The sequence below is a fragment of the Meriones unguiculatus genome, chromosome 14 (genome assembly GCF_030254825.1).
Source record: "Meriones unguiculatus strain TT.TT164.6M chromosome 14, Bangor_MerUng_6.1, whole genome shotgun sequence".
In the NCBI taxonomy this organism is placed as follows: domain Eukaryota; kingdom Metazoa; phylum Chordata; class Mammalia; order Rodentia; family Muridae; genus Meriones; species Meriones unguiculatus.
The window spans coordinates 5,403,553-5,419,143 of record NC_083361.1 but is presented as its reverse complement, the minus strand read 5'-3'; the positions used below and the strand labels follow the sequence as shown (position 1 = coordinate 5,419,143).

Here is a 15,591-nt window from a genome sequence, read left to right as displayed (position 1 = left end):
GACAAATCTCTAGCGCATTTATTGGGGACTGGCGGTAGGAAGGCCTGTGGTGACAGGGACAGTGTTGGGAATGAAGATGTGACTGAGATGTGGAGGTGGCTGTAGGGAGAGCTGGCTGCCAATGGGGAGCCGGGATAAAGGAGCTCAGGGGCTCTGGGGCATCGCCTAGCACATCCGGGGAAGTTGGGGTGTCTGTACAATTTGAGTTTGGGGGTCATGGTTGGTCAGGAATAGGTATCCCAAGGATTGGAGGTCAGAACAGGATTCAAGAATTTAGGTGCCCGGGGCAGAGGAGTGTCAGGTTATAGAACAGGATCTGGTCTGGTGGACCAGGCGGTAGTGTTCTGATGTGGAATCACTGCTGGCCCCCAGACTGGCTAGCCCAATGGTCACTGCGGTGAATTGGGTGACAGGCCTGGAATCAGGGAGCGCTTACCACACTGTCTGGTGACACACTGGGGTGTTCTAAAGTTAGAAGTACAGCCTGAGTGCAGGCTGAGGGTGACAGTGGGGTTGTGTTCTCACTACAGAGGTCTCGTGGCGGGGCCCGAGGGCTGTGGGCGGGGCTAAGTGGGTGTCTGGGTTTCTAAGGCGCAGTAGGGTTTTGGGTGGAGAGGTCCCTCCCAGGGGAGGACATCTAGACGTGGTTGGGAGGACTGTCTTGACAGCGATCGGGACATCTGGCTGGGCGACGGAGTCAGATCGGCTTTTAAAAGGTAGCCTGAAGAGGCCTCCCAGGTGCGGCCTGTACCTCCCGGACCCCTACTTGGCAGCAGTCGGTGACGGAAGCGGGGCCTGGGCCGAGGCTGGTGCGGCCTGGATGGACAGGACACCCTCGGGAGACAGCGCGGAGGTCACCGCAGCAGGGTCCACAGCGGGAGGCAGGCGGTAGCGGCGGTGGAACTCGCGAGCAATGAATCCATGTTCATCCTGGGGCGGGGAGGGGAGAGGGGCTTGAGCATCCCCCCGCCCCGCCGCCGCCCGCCCCCGCCGCCCCACCGGCCTGCACACCCACCGGGCGTTCCTCGTGCCGAGCGTGGACCTCCACGTGGTCGCCGACCACCTTGACGGAGATTTCCTCCGGCGAGAAGTGCTTGACGTCCAGCAGCACGGAGAAATGCCCGGGGTCTGTGGGCACCTGCGCACGCAGGGCGCGGGGCTTCCGTCAGGAGGGGCTTCGCTGCTGGGACCAAGCACCCACTACCCCACGGAGCTTACGGAAACTCCAGAACCTCGACCTCCTCACACACACAGTAACTGGTCCCCTCCCTCCGCTTGTAGACACTGGGCCCACATCCACGGGTGAACCCTGAACCACCCCGAGCCCTCTGCCCCGCAGCCGCCAGGTCTCCGCCCTGCTAACAAACAAGGTGCCTCTCCCCCGTCTCCAGAGTTCACAGGTCACGCACGGGACCTCCCCTCTACCTTTACAGGTACCCTTCCCCCGCTCTAGAGCGCCCAAGACCCCCTTCATCAAGCCACGGGACCCGCCTAGGAGACTTGGCAGCGCCGCCCACAGCTAGAGCAGCATTCCAGCCCGTCAGGACTCACTGTCCTTTCCCCCAGATTCCCCCGTCAACGGTCTCCTCCAGCCATCAGGCTCCGGGCGGGGGTGACCCCACGCCCCACCCACAAGGGACAGTAACCGACCTCGAGCCACACACTCAGGGCACTCCCAGTGGCCCACTGAGGGGGCACATCGTCCCTTCAGCTCAAAATCAACAGGCATCCCCGCCTCCGCCCCAGGGTGACCCAGACCCCCAGTCTTGTTGTGGTTGGGTTGTCCCTCTCCCCTGGCCTGGCACCTGGGCTGTGGGCAGCGCCACACTGGGGGCACGCAGATAGTAGGGGGCGATCGCAGCGGGGCACAGGGACGCCAACTCGGCCTCGAGCAGTCCCTCGCCGAAACGCTGGTCAAAGAGACGTCCCGGAGTGGAAAAACCCGGTAAAGGCGCTGAGGCGCGGCGCAGCCAGGAAGGATGCACGGGCACCGGGATCTCCATCCTGCTCCTCCGCGGCTACCCTGGGTCCCGCAGTGCCCAAGCGCACGCAGGCTCCGATTTATACTGCGCCCCGTGCCGCCCCCGAGGGCCTCTCGGGGACACTGGGATTGAGGCCAGGCTCGGCCATTAGTAAGCCTTATTTAGAAACTTCAATAATGACTTGGCCAGTTACTGAACGCCCGTTGGATGCCTGGGAAAGGACACCGGGGAACTGTCATTAAGCCCTTCTCCTTTTCCAGCAGGGACACTAAGGGTCTGGGAGGCAGACCCTTAGAGGCGTGGCCAATCGCTGTGGCAGTTGGGACCCTGGGCCCCGAGAAGTCCACCAAAAAGGGTCCAGTCCTCTTAATCCATCTCGGCCCGGCTGGCAGCTCTGGGGATGACGCACCAGCCTCGGTAGAAGATTCCTGGAGAACGCCGCCCCCACGCCAGGCTGTCAGGAGGACACTGACCAGACCCTGCCCCAGGGTAGGTCGGGCCTAATTCTGTGCCTCTGACTCAGCCTCGGGTGCTCGGTGGCCAGGGGGCGTGAGCCGGAACACTCCACGTTGGCCCGCGGGGACTGCGCGCCGGGGCCCGAAATAGCTCGTTTTGATCCCACTACCTGGGCCAGGAGCCCGGGCCTGGCAAGGAGTGCTATCAGCTGCTCAGCAGCAAGAGGAAAGTGGTTAAGGGGACCATCAGGATGGGTTTGCCGGCTCAACTGCTAGAGGAATGGCAGTGGAAGTGGACGCGGACGCCCCCGAGCAGCCCCGTAACCGTGGTCGGGCTTGGAGCGGGTCCTCAGCAGCTATTCTGGCGGTTAGAGAGGACTGGGAAAAAGCCGGGACTCGCAGCGCGCTTCCAAGCCTCAGCCCCGCCTCCGGTCCTTCCTATTGGTGCACGGTCTTGCCAATCACCGCTGCGCGCCCCCCGCCCCCAATCAAACCCGCGCTCTCAGCAGCGCGGCCGCCAGCCGCGCGGGAACGCCCCCCGGCCGCTTTCCAGTCACTTTTCTAGTCTATCATTGGTCGCACGCCCGGAAGGGGGCGGGGCTGGCAGCGTTGCCGAGGGAGGAGGGTCGGGGCGCGGCTGGCCCCCCGAAGGAGCCCAGCGGGCACCCCCGCTGCGGAAGGAGTGCAGGTGAGGTTGGTCCCTCTCTCGGAGACCACAGGGAGCCTAGGGAAGGCGGCACATGTCGACCGGAGCCTGGGGTCCCCGGCCCAACCGCGCAGGAACTACAATTCCCAAGATACTACGCAGCTTGGGCGCTGCAGCGTCTCTGGGATCTCAGGTCTTTTGCTCCCTCTGGGTGGGCCTAAGGGAGCCTAAAAGAAACTTGGAAGTTGAGTCGTTAATTTCCAGACTGTCCCAGACACCCATGGGTGTTGTTTCTGGAGTTTCTCACCTAGGAGCAGAGCGGTGAATCATGGGGATTGTAGTCCAGCTACTCGATCTTCGCTGGGGGCCGCGCCTCCCCCTCCCCTTAACAGGTTTAACCGGAAACGTACCTTGTATGGTTTGGTCGTGGCTGTTTTGTTACTGTTTTTATTTTTGTCTATTTCTCTTTTGTTTTCGTTCTCCCTTTTTTATTTGTGTGTTTTGTTTTTAATTCCTTTTGTTGTTGTTGTTTTTCAGGTTTACTGTGTAGCCTTGACAGCCTTGAAACTCGCTCTGTGGACAAGGCTGTCCTTGAACTCCTGCTTTTGCCTCCTGAGTCTGGGATTAAAGGCATGCGCCACCATGCCAGGCTAAATTACTTGTTTTTCAGTCGTGGTCTTAGTTAGAGCTCCATGAAATGGGCTTCATGAAAAAATGTTTAGAGATGGAAATTAAGTACCCTGATTTGATCATTACACATTGTATACATACATTGAAATACCATACTGTACCGCATAAACGTGTACAAGTAACAAGTGTCAGTTAAAAAAAAATGAAGAACAGTACAACAGACTGGGACTTTGCCTGCATGGAGCTGGGGAAAGGGCCCAGCCGTTGGGAGCAGTGGCTGGTTTTCCAGAGGCCCCGGGTTCAGTTCTCAGTAAATCTTTTTTTTTAATTGCCTGGATAGTGTGGAGAAGATGCAGCGTTTCACCCGTTTCCTTACATTCTGGTTCTGTTAGCCTGGAGTGAGAACCGTGAAGCTCGGACATGTCCTTGTTCTGAGACACGATCTCTCTTATAGCCTTTGTGTGTGAGTGCACGTGTTTCTGTGTGTGAGCGTGGGCGCGCCATGTAGAAGTCAGACAACCTCAGGCGCCCTCATCTCCCACCGCGCTGAGGCAGGGATGGCTTTGATGCTCTCCTTGGAGTGTTAGAGGCTAGCTGGCCTTCGAGCTTTTGGGGGGCTCTCCTGTGTCCACCTCCACCTCAGTGTACAAGTGCTCGGATTGTAGACCCCTGTGACCACATCTGGCTTTACATGGCTTTTGTGGATTTGAACTCAGGTCTTCATGTTTGTGCTCACTGAGCCATCTCTCCAGCCTCTGGTCTGGAACCTTTGATCCTCCTGCCTCAGCCTCTTGAGTGCTAGGATTACAGGTGAACATTATACCTGTGACATTGAGTCTGTAATTTAAAAAGTCCTCTTTTAAAGCTTCCGTAATCCCAGCACTCAGGAGGTTGAGGCAGGAGGATTACCTCAAGTGCAAGGCTAACCATGGCTAGAGAGTGAAACCCTGTCTCAAAAATAATAATAGACGCTCCTCCTAGGCTGGATCCAGAGTTGAGAACTACCAGTTGCCGGTTCCTTGCTTCCTCTAAGTCTCTCTTAAAAGCTTGTGGGAATCACGCCTCTACTAGCATTAGCTTGCCTGTGAAGTGATGATTCATGGGAATTGTAGACCATTTCTTCCCTTAATCCACGGGAATTGTCGGCTTCTGTCCTCCTCTTACTGTGCTCTGCTTCTTTCATAGCTTGCCAGTCTTCACTCCCCAAGACAACCCCTTTGGAAATGTTCCCCAGGATGGACAACCCAGTTGGCCATCGAGAATCTAGAACTGGAGCGACAAGGTGAGGGCACTCCAGGGGAAGTTCCTTGCCTCAGACTGATAGCAGTAAGTGGCCCCTGGAGGGAAGGCAGGCACGAGAGAACAGGGGCGAGAGAGTAACAAACCACACCCTGCTGCTGGTGGCTTTCCCCTCTGGCCCCTGACCTGGACCGCAGCCCCACTTAGGTAACTGGGGCATGGTTCCTGTTTCCAGCTGCTGAGATGTGTGTTCCTTCCCGACGGGATCACCTTTCTGGCCTGACCGTTTCTTCTTGTGTTTTCTCCCAATTTAAATCCCGGGTTCATCCAGGTCTCAAAGGCCACAAGCTCCCAAGGCCACGGCAGCCGGTTCCCCTGAGCTGTCTGAGGAGTCCTGGCCATCCAGCTCAGGGACCCAGTCCCCGCTCAGTACCACCGGGGGACAAAGTACCTCTCCACCACCCACCTTAATTGATAGCGGGGACTCAGTGGTGGCCAAGTGAGTACCAGAGCTTCTTGAGGGGAAAAGGGGAAGAAGGCATCCCATAATAACCATCAGAAACAGAGCTGTTTACACAGCACTCTTTTAGGACCAGGCGACTTCATGTGTGTGATAGAGGGCCGTGGCGCCTGGATTCCCCGTAATGCATGATCCTCAGTGACCCCCTCACTCCATCTGCCTCTCATCCCCTGACACTCACAGGTACATAAACAGGTTCCGCCAAGCTCAGCCCACGAGCCGAGAGGAGCGCCAGCCCGCAGGCCCAACCCCAGCCGACTTTTGGTGGCTACAGCCCAAGTCGTCGGACTTCAGCAGTTACCTTGCGGCAGGTACCTGCAGTGTTTCCCGCCCAGGGCCTGCCGCTCTTCCCGCCCCTGTGATTCAGCCAAGGTTTCCCAGCAGGACCCGGTGGACCTAAAGGAAGAGCTGCAGTGACAGGTCCGCCTCCCACTGGGATGTCCACTTCATCTCTGGCTTCAGCTCCTCTTGAGAAAGCAAAGCAGGTGACATTATTGTCTTGTCTCGTGTGCAAACTGACAGTACCAGCCCTGGGACAGAATTAGAGACAATGATCGTCTTAAACAATCATAAACAAAAAAGATGTGGCTCCCTTGAGGAAGCCCTGAACTTGATCTCCAGTGCCACAGAAAGCAGGCGTGGTGACACACAGCTGTCAACTCAGGAGGTGAAGGCAGGAGGATCAGAAGTTGTGTGTGTGTGTGTGTGTGTGTGTGTGTGTGTGTTTGTGCATTTTTAAGATTTATTTATTCATCATACAGTGTTCTGCCTGCATGTAACACCCCCAGAAGAGGGCACCAGATCTCATTATAGATGCTTGTGAGTCATCATGTGGTTGCTGGGGATTGAACTCAGGACCTCTGGAAGAGCAGCCTGTGCTCTTAGCCTCTGAGACATCTCTCCAGCCCAGATCAGAAGTTTAAAGTCACCAGAGTTTGAGGCTGCTCTGGGTTTTATGTTATCGTACCTCAAGAAAATAATACCAGAATAAGATTTAACAAGAGGATTTGCTGGTTAAGCACAATGTTGAACTCTAAGAAAGTAGATGTGCCTGTGTCTTCATTACGTCCATGTTGCCATGACCGAAACACCTGACAGTGTCAGGGTGTCCGCGCAGCGTGACAGGAGTGTGCGGTGGGAGGGGTCGTTGTGCTGTCAGACCAGGAAGCAGCGAGTGCAGGCTGGGACCAGGGCTAGGTGTTCTTCAAGAGCCTAGTGGCCTGCCCGGCCCCACCTCCTCCTAAAGAATCCATAACCTTCAAAATAGTGGTGTGAAGTGTACTCTGAGCATTCAGAACCTGAGCCAGATCCGTATGTTTGCACGGTGTTGGGAGGAGCCCAGCTCGCGGCTCTCTTTCTGTTTACTGGGCTCAGTCTTCGCACGCTTTCTCCTTATAATAACCAAAATGGCTGCCAGCGGCTTTTGATGCCGTGTTACTCAGCTATTGCAGTGGAAAGTAGGACTGGAGATTGGACCGACTTCCTTCCCCTCTCTCTCTCTCTCCTTTTTTGTTTTAATTAAGTTGTTTTATGTGTGTAACGTTCTGCCTGCATGTTTGTCCGTGCAACGCTTGTGTGCCTGGTGCTTGTGGAGGTTAGAAAAGGGTGTGAGATCCCTGCAGCTGAGTTACAGACATTTGTCAGCCGCCATGTGGATGCCTGGAGTTGATTATAGATCCTTTGCAAGAGCCGGTTATGCTCATGGCTGAGCCATCTCTGCAGCCCCAATCTCTGTCTCAGTCACTCTCAAGTCAGTCACTGAACTGTTTGATAGAATGTTTGGATTAACCTGGTCTGGTCAAGAAGACAGGTTCAACCTTTTCCTTTTAAAATTTAAATCTGGTGTGTGCCTGTGTGTCTGTCTGTGTGCCTGTGTGTCTGTCTGTCCCCCCCCCCCCCGTCTGTGTGTGTATGGGTCAGAGGACAACTTTCAGGTTTGCTTCTCTTCTTTCATTCCTGTGTAGATTCTAGGGATGAAACTCAGGTCATAGACCTGTACAGAGCGCGCTTTACCCACAAAGTCATCAATCCTGGGGTGGCTGAGGTAGCAGAATGGGGAGTTCAAGGCCAGCCTGGGTTCCAAAGTAAGGTCCTATCTCAAAAGCCAAAGCAGGAAAGAGAGCCTGTCTTCCCCAGGTGGAGAAGCAGACTATAGCCTTCCCTGCCGCAGGTGGAATATGGGTCCCCAGGCCTTGTGTAGAGAGCCCCTGGCTTCCCAGCCTGTGGCACAGACTAGCTTCTGGTCCCTTCACTGCAGAGCCTGAACTCATGGAACTCGTCTTTGCTGGACCTGGAGACACTGAGCCTACAAAGCAGAGCGACCAAGCTGCTCAAGCGCAGGTGATAGCCCTCGTGCGTCCTCCCCCTCCCCTGCCCCCTGCCCCCCGCGACCCTCACTGCTCGCCTCACTGGTCTATTCTCCCCACAGCAAGGCCTCCCTCTCCTCCTCCTCCCTCAGTCCCAGCGATGCTAGCAGCTTCTTTCCCGTCAGCTCTGATGGCCTCTCTCCCTGCTCTGTGACCTTCAATCCGGACTCCATCAAGGGTTCTAGTCCCAAAGAACCTGTGCCGGGAGGTAAGGCATGATGGTAGCCAGGTTCAAATCCCATCTTGTCTACTTACTAGCTGTGTGACTTCCATGTTTCTCTAACTGAGAACCAGGAACGATAACTGGATCCCTCGTTCACAGGGATTGTGAGGATGAAATGAGTCCTTGAGTACCTGGGAGCCCCTTCCTATATGTCTGTCGAAAGTAGCCATCAGGGATGTGACAGGCCCACCATACTCCCTGCCATTATGAATGTAAACAAAACCAAAAGCTTAGCACAGATTAGAGGAAGTGGTCATACTTTATTGGTTTTAGTTTTGTTTCTTTGGACCAGGGTCTTGCTGTGCTGAAACTAATGTGTAGTTCATGCTGGCCGTGAATTCTCAGTAGCCCTGCCTCGGCCTCCCCAGCAGCGGGGTTTCAGGAGGGTCTCGCTGTGCACATCACAGTTTGTATCACAGTGAATCAGACGGAGCTTTTTTGTAGCTAAGTATATGGAAGTGTCACGAGGCTCTGCTAAACCTCAGTGTGTTCCAGTCAAAGCCACGTCTGTACTGCATGTAAACCCAGGTCTCTACCCGCGTCTATACTGCGTATAAACTGGTGGGGAGTGCTGCAGCCCCAGCAGGAAGACCAGAGTCAGTCTCAGCTGCGTACAGTGTTTGAGGCCAGCATAGGCCATGTAAGACTAGAGGCCAGAGGGAAACAGGCCCCAGACAGTGTGCCTTTTTTGTGGGGTTGAGACAGGGTTTCTCTGTGTCACCCAGGCTGGCCTCCAACTCAGAAATCTGCCTGCCTCTGCCTCCCTGTGCTGTGATTATGGCAAGGACACACCTTTCATCTGAGCACTTGGAAGGTAGACAGTGGGCCTGTGAGTTGGAGGTCACCCTGGTACATAGTGAGTTCCAGAGATACACAGAGAGACAAGGCAAGGGCCAGAGACAGAGCAGTGTGGCACAGGTGGGAGACGTTGGCAAGGGGCAGTCCCTTAGGCCATGGCGGCCTGGTGAGGCCTGGCTGTCAGAAGACTTCAGAGCATGGCGGGTGCATTGTCTTCTGGGTGTTAATGGCGTCCAGTGGCTGCTCTCAGCACCTGGACCAGAGCCGGACCAGCAGAGGGGAGAGAAGTGACCAAAAGACTCACGGAAGGAAAATACAAGTAGAATCATAAACTGGGTATACTTGTTTGTAAGCGCAGGCTGGGTCAGGAGGATTGCCGGTTTAAATCCAGCCCAGGCTACAAAGCAAAACCACAGGAGAGGAAAGCCCCAACGCTGCGTCCCACTTGGGAAAGGAGTCGGGTGGTTTCCGCCCTCTGGCACAGGCCAGCAGGCATCACCCCGAGCTCTCTCCTCAGCCCTTTCCACTTCCTCCGCAGCAGCCCCAGCACCATCCCAGGCCAGCATCCCTGCTCCCCACCCAGCCTCCTCCCAGGCAACCCTAAAGCCTGAGGAAGACATTCTGTACCAATGGCGGCAGCGGCGGAAGCTGGAGCGGGCTCAGAAGCTGGAGCAGGCTCAGAAGCTGGAGCAGGCTCGAGGAGGCGAGGGTGATGGGACCTGGGTGTTGCCCAGGACCCCAGCCATCAGCACTCAGGTAAGTTGGAGGAGAGAGCCTGACAGTGATAAGGGACAGCGGAAGGTGACAGAGGACCTTTCCCCTCTTCCTTCCTGTCTCAGATACCTCTTTCTGTCTACAGACTCTTCCTGTCCCTGTCATGAATCCAGGTTCCCAGGGGACCCAGCCTAACAGTGTTTCACTATGGAGCAGCATGGCCCAGCCTCCTGCCCCAGCGGCCTGTGTGGAGAGGCCTTCCCCTCTTTCTGCACCCTCTCCACACATCTGGGCCCCCAGCCCCCCAGGGTTTCTCTGGGCCCCACAAGCCAATCCCTGGGTACCGCTCGGGATGGTTCCTACCCCAATACTAGCCTCCCCCCTCGCTCCCCTGGCCCCCTTCCCAGCACCACCGACCTCCATTCCAACTGTCCCAGCCGCCACACCTGCTCCGCAGGTCTCCGCTCCAGAGCCTCCAGCCCCCACACCACCTCCCTGGGCTTCCACCCCCGCTGCCCCAGCTTCCACCCTGCCACTACCTGACACCCCTAAGGGGCCAACCACCCCTGAGCCGAATAGCCCTGCCCAGCCCAACAAGCCGCGCCCCAAGCCACGGAGGGCCAGCGCTTCGTCGCGCCGGGAGACCACTGGGCCGGACACTGCAGCTTTGGAGGCTCAGAGTTCCCAGCTCAGGGGCGCCCTGGGCCAGGTAGTGACAGCTAGACTGTTCCCCGACAGCTTGGAGGACACGCCCCCTCGCCGTGAGAGCCCGCCTCCACCTGAGGCAGGATCTCGCAAAGTCCGGGCCACACTCCCCCAAGCCCGAGTTCCGCCCCCTCCATCCGAGTCTCAGCGTGAGTGCAAGACGGAGTCCCACACAGCCCTGGCCGCGTCCTCCCCGGACAGTTCGGTGCTTTGGAGAAGTCAAGCCACCCTTTCAGCTGGGGATCCACAGCCGGCTACAACCCCAAAGGCACCCACACTGTCGGAGGTCCAGTCACCCGATTTCAAGACCTCTGTGCCCGAAATGGGAGCCGGTGACGCGGGGACCTTGGCCACACCAGCCTCAGGCCACGCCCCCTCTGAGGACTTGCTCTCCCAGGCCGCCGGACTTCTGCAGGCTGCGGAAGGTAAGGGGGATTCCGGGTCACTCGAGTGTCGTGGTGGTGGTCCCAGACTCTGTCCGCCTTCTGGAGCTCAGCCTTTTACTCCCCAGACTCCGACGGCAGCGAGTTTCAGGAAGACCCTGTGTTGCGGGTTCTAAGAGCTCAGAGGGCAGAGCTCCGGAAGCAGAAAAGGTGACAGCTCTCCATCACCAGGATCTACCATACTGGGCCCCTGAGTCCTATGACACCCCTGATGGGTGCCTGTCTCTTCCAAGCCCCTTTCCTTAACCCCATCCATAGCCCCAGAGTTTTCTTTTGTTTTTCCCTGAGACAGGGTTTCTCTGTGTAGCCTTGGCTGTCCTGGACTTGCTTTGTAGATCAGGCTGGCCTGGAGCTCACAGAGATCCACCTGCCTCTGCCCCAGCTTCTTAATGGGAGCACATACTCCAGCCTCCACCTCTCCGGCCTTTCTCTAGGAAAGTGGAGACCCAGTTATCCCTCCTCTTGGATCACACTGAGGACCCAGCATCTTCCTCTTCCCCAGCCACGTCACCTTCCAGGTCCCCGAGAATGCGGTTGAGGAGGGAAGGAGCCTCCCTTGAGGCCAGACGACTTTGAACTGTAAAAGTTCTGTTCTTCCTTCGCTGGGGAGATGGCTCAGTGGGCGAAGCACTTGCAAGTGTGAAGACCCGAGTTCAGATCCCAGAACCCTCATAAAGGTAGCTGGCCTGTGGAGACTGGGTCTCAGACAGGGAAGGAGGCAAGGACCAGTATCTGATTCCCTGAGCTCCAAACATGAGTTCTGGGTCACGCTCGCGCTTGCACACACCCCCACCCCCACGTCTCCAATTAACATTTACTGTTAATCTTTAGAAAAGGATTGTTGTAAAAAGGCTGATTGTCCTGATATGGAAGTGTAACCCTTCCCTAACGACAGAAACAATTTCTTTTCCGAGCTTGTGTGTGTGGTTTAAGTAAGCCCATGGGTCTAGGTAACATGGAACCTGGCTCATGTAACTCAGAAGTGCCTTTTTATGTCTCAGACGGAGACAAAGGCGCTGTCACGGGCTCCTAGGCAGCCGTGTTGGACAACGGTGCATCTCCCTTTGCGCCCTTTGCGCCAGCATCTCTCCTTCCGGCTGCCATTTCCATCCACAGGTCTAAGAGATGTCTTGATTCCCCACAGGTTACTGGAGCTTCCCCAAGTTCATTCCCCCCTCTTCACTTTCTTCAGCCACGTTCTCCCTGCTCAGGCCCAAAGCCTTCTGACTGCCCTCCCTTCTCACACATGGCCACCTGGCAGACCCGACTCCTTTCCCCTCCCCTCTCCCCAGTCCAGGCTACCTCCTCCCCGTACCTCTGAGAGTTTGTCATTACTATAAGCACATCTGTTCACTCTCCAACACACTGGCCACCCAGGGAGACAGCCTGTCTCTTCTCTTTGAAACTGACTCCTTCAACACATTGAATACAACTGAAGACATGCAGCCTCAGTTAGAAAAGTGCTGGCCTTTCATTTTCTTTCTTTTTTTTTTTTCCTGCTTTCTCAGAGATGCTTTATGCTCTGAAATCTGATTGGTGGACATGGTGGCAAGCATCTGTGATCCCACGAGTCTGAGGCAGGAGGATCTTGACTTTGGGGTCATAGTGAGACCCTGTGTCGAAAACAAAATGTTGGTCGGTATGCCGGGGGTGGCACACGGGGGTGCACCTGCTGAGCTCAGTGAGGTGGTGAGTTCTGTTGTATGTGGTTGTTTACCTTTCTATTGCTGCCATCGGACACCATGATCAAGGCAACTTACAAGAGAAGATATTTATTTTGGGCTTACAGTTTCAGAGAGTTGGAGTCCCTGACTGTCCTGGCGGGGAGCACAGAGGCAGGCCTGGCACTGGGGCAGTGCTGAGAGGTCACACCACCACAAGGTAGAGACAGACGCTGGAAATGGGAGTCCTTTGAAACCTCAAAGCCTGCCCCCAGCCACACCTCCTCCTCCAAGATCGCACCCAGTTGTTCCCAAGTAGTTCCAACAACTAGAGGCCAAGTGTTCGAACATCCGAGCCACGGAGGGCATTCTCTCACGGCAGCGGTGGCTTACTCAGAAGAAAAACTCACTGAATTCTAGTTAAGGAGATGTTTGCTAGCTGGGCACGGTCACACACGCCCATAATCCCAGCAGAGGCGGGTGGTTTCAAAAACAACCTGATCTACATCTAGAAATGCAGGCCAGCCAAGGGCACACAGTGAAACTCCCTCAAAACAAAAATGTATGTTGAAAGATTTTTCAAGGTTTTTGTTTTTTTTTTCCTCTTGGAGTCAGGGATTCTCTGTGTAGCCTTGGCTGCCCTGGTATAGCTTTGTAGACCAGGCTGGCCTTGAATTCACAGAGCAGGAAGAGCCTCTGCTTCCTGAGTGCTGGGTTTAAGGATTCAGGGTTGGTTTCCATATGTGTGTTTATGAAGAGCAATGGGGTGGGTTTCTATGAGGGAGTTGTCTATGTCAGAAACAAGGTAAATTGTGTTTTCAGCCTTTTAAAGTCGCTGTTTAGACACAAGGCACAATGAAAGCTGTTTATAACATCCTGATCAAGGTGAGAATGGGGACTAGGAGGCTGTGTGAGACTTCAGTTGAGACAGGTGGGGATTACCCGCTTGACAGGACGGCTGGGTAACTAGCTGCCCCCAAAGTTGAGTAGCATCAAACACTCATTACGCCGTGGATTCTCTAAGTCAGCATACAGGGCACAGTCAGCTTCCACTCAGTGATGTCTGGGGAGATTGAAGGATTAATTGGCAGCTTTGTAGAATCCTCTGAAACTTACTTGCAGTCCAGCATCAGGGCTGAGAAAATGGAAAAAAACGAGCTCAGTCAGGGCTGTCAAATGTTAGGCCTGAAAGCTTTCAGTCCAGCGGTTTTTCCAGATGAGGCCTCTCAGTTGTAAGTTCTAGGGGACAGAAAGGAACCGGTGCTGCCATTTACCACATAGCCTTGGAAATCACAAAGTGCCATTTCCATTTCTCCCTGTTGGCTATAGCTGTCAGTTCTGTAAACTGACAAGAGTCAGGCATGAGTGGAGTGTCAGAGAATGCTGCCACAGGGGCTAATGGAAGAGGGCATATATAAGGCAGAGGAGCGTGGGGTGGGAAATCACTGTAATAGGACTGAGGCTAACAAATTCAATCAGTCAAAAAACTAACGGGCTGTGGGATGGCTCAGTAGTAGAGCACATTCCTATCATGCGAAAGGCCCTGGATCCCATCCCTTAGCACTGGAAAAGTAAATATATGTAACTAACAGAGCCAGGGGTTGGTGGCGCACACCTTTAGTCCCAGCACTTCGGGGACAGAGGCAGGTGTATCTCTGTGAGTTTGAGGCCAGCCTGATCTACTTAGTGAGTTTCAGAACAGCCAAGGCTACCCAGAGAAACCCCGTCTTGAAAAAAGCAAAACAGAAAGTAACGGGGCTGGAGAACTGGCTCGGTGGTTAAGAGCACCGGCCTCTCTTCCAGAAGACCCTTGTTCGATTCCCAGCATCCACAAGGCAGCTCATAACTGTAACTCCAGTCCCAGGGTACTTGACACCCTCCCCTAGGCATACATGCAGGCAAAACACCAATGCACATAAAAAAATAAAAAAAGGAATTGATTCCCTGCCCCTAAGTCCATCATTCCTTTCCCGTATTTCACAACCCCAAACTAGCTTTTCTCCGGCGCACTGGAGATTTGTATTTAGTTTATTCATTTTCTTCCATCAGCTTGTTGATTCGGTGGTTTTAAATTTTTTACTTATTAATGCACACAGGTGTTTTGCCTGCACATATGTTGGTGTTCCATGTGTGTGCCTGATGTCCACAGAAGTCAGAAGAGCGTCAGATCACTTGGAACTGGAGTTAGTGAACAGTCATGTGGGTGCTGGCAGTTGGGGATGGAAACCGGAGTCCTCTGGAAGAGCAGTCAGTGCTCCTAACTGCTGAGCCATCTCTCCGGCCCCTAATTCTGAGACATTACCCAGCTCAAGGTGGCCTCACATTCCCGGTTAATAGTCCTGCTCAGCTCTAAGATTATAAGTAGGTTTCTTTCTCTTTCTTCTCTACCATCTCCTTCCTCCCTTCCCTCTTTGATATTCTGAGACAGTCTTCCTATTCCGATGGCCTCAAATTCACGGTCCTCCCCGCACCCACTTTCCCAGTGCTGAGATTACAAGCCGGAACCACTGTACCCAGTTCATATTAGCCTTTTAGCGTGGGAAGACTGTATCTTTTTTTCTTGTTTTGATTATTGGTGTCTCCCTGAATTAAATGATCACAGCCTTTAAACGCCAGGACCAGGGGCGTGCTCCCGAGACCAGGGTCCTGTTCAGGGTCCAGATCAGTGAAAGCATCCTTCCGGAAAGGGTGTGACTGCAATGCTTTCTGGGCACTGCTCTATCGCTCGTTTGAAAAAAAGAAAAGACTGTACCTCGCTTTCCGAGAAAATGTTCTAGCATTCCTTATGGAAGCTTCGGCCAGGAAAAAAAAAAAAAAAAAAAGTCGAAGGCCTGAAATAAGCGAATATGGGGAAACAAGGGAAAATGTCCAGTGGATGGGGTGAGGCCGAGTCGCCCAGAGCCTAGGGTGGGAACCCAAGCAGGGTGTGCTAGATCAAAAAAAAGCCTGTGGGTGGGGCCGGGACCAGGACTGACAGCCTTGGGGACTGCAGGGACCGCGCTTCGACAAGGCCGCTTGAGGCATGGCCGTAGGCGAAGGCCGCGGAGCACGTCCGAGGAATGACCGCGGAGCGCGGACTAGGGAAAAAGGCCGTCGGCTCCGGGGGAGAGGCGGCGGCGGCGGCGGCGGCGGAGCATAAAGACTACCGGGCTGCGTCTCCGGAGGGCGCTGACGGCCAATGCCGAGCGCGTGGGCGTGGCGCTGTCAAA

The 15,591-nt window shown here is 55.0% G+C and overlaps 2 protein-coding genes and 1 long non-coding RNA gene across 10 annotated transcripts; 1 reads left to right on the top strand and 2 right to left on the bottom strand.

Moving 5' to 3' along the window:
- Window positions 1–3: 3 nt before the first annotated feature.
- On the bottom strand, window positions 4–2,003 carry Hspb6 (heat shock protein family B (small) member 6). The gene is made up of 3 exons (XM_021641278.2): window positions 1,806–2,003; window positions 1,016–1,138; window positions 4–930 (listed from the first exon to the last, which is right to left on the bottom strand). The coding sequence occupies exons 1-3, from the start codon at window positions 2,001–2,003 to the stop codon at window positions 763–765; spliced, it is 489 nt and encodes a 162-aa protein (XP_021496953.1). The 3' UTR covers window positions 4–762.
- Window positions 2,004–2,337: 334 nt separating this feature from the next.
- Window positions 2,338–11,634, top strand: Proser3 (proline and serine rich 3). 8 transcript variants are annotated; one of them, XM_060366669.1, is made up of 11 exons: window positions 2,338–2,471; window positions 4,899–4,995; window positions 5,284–5,451; window positions 5,656–5,783; window positions 5,854–5,957; window positions 7,730–7,812; window positions 7,901–8,046; window positions 9,398–9,615; window positions 9,719–10,703; window positions 10,790–10,871; window positions 11,156–11,634. In XM_060366669.1, exons 2-11 carry the CDS (start codon window positions 4,937–4,939, stop codon window positions 11,295–11,297), a joined length of 2,115 nt encoding a protein of 704 aa, XP_060222652.1. In that variant the 5' UTR covers window positions 2,338–2,471; window positions 4,899–4,936; the 3' UTR covers window positions 11,298–11,634. The 8 variants fall into 8 exon arrangements, with proteins under 8 accessions (XP_060222652.1, XP_060222650.1, XP_060222653.1 ...); XM_060366667.1 differs by lacking the exon at window positions 2,338–2,471 and adding an exon at window positions 3,004–3,125; XM_060366670.1 differs by lacking the exon at window positions 2,338–2,471 and adding an exon at window positions 3,144–3,276.
- Window positions 11,635–12,477: 843 nt separating this feature from the next.
- Window positions 12,478–15,550, bottom strand: LOC132647122 (uncharacterized). Its single transcript, XR_009585409.1, has 2 exons — window positions 15,135–15,550; window positions 12,478–13,517 (listed from the first exon to the last, which is right to left on the bottom strand). It is a non-coding gene; the product is annotated as an uncharacterized LOC132647122 (long non-coding RNA).
- Between the last annotated feature and the right edge of the window lie 41 nt (window positions 15,551–15,591).

Coding starts and splice junctions, on each gene's coding strand:
- Hspb6 (XM_021641278.2), bottom strand. CDS start 2,003: ATGGAGATCCCGGTGCCCGTGCATCCTTCCTGGCTGCGCCGCGCCTCA. Junction 1,139..1,805: donor TGGCGCTGCCCACAGCCCAG/GTGCCAGGCCAG, acceptor CTGCGTGCGCAG/GTGCCCACAGACCCCGGGCA. Junction 931..1,015: donor CTCGGCACGAGGAACGCCCG/GTGGGTGTGCAG, acceptor TCCCCGCCCCAG/GATGAACATGGATTCATTGC.
- Proser3 (XM_060366662.1), top strand. CDS start 3,412: ATGGGGATTGTAGTCCAGCTACTCGATCTTCGCTGGGGGCCGCGCCTC. Junction 7,813..7,900: donor ACCAAGCTGCTCAAGCGCAG/GTGATAGCCCTC, acceptor TTCTCCCCACAG/CAAGGCCTCCCTCTCCTCCT. Junction 9,616..9,718: donor CCCCAGCCATCAGCACTCAG/GTAAGTTGGAGG, acceptor TTCTGTCTACAG/ACTCTTCCTGTCCCTGTCAT.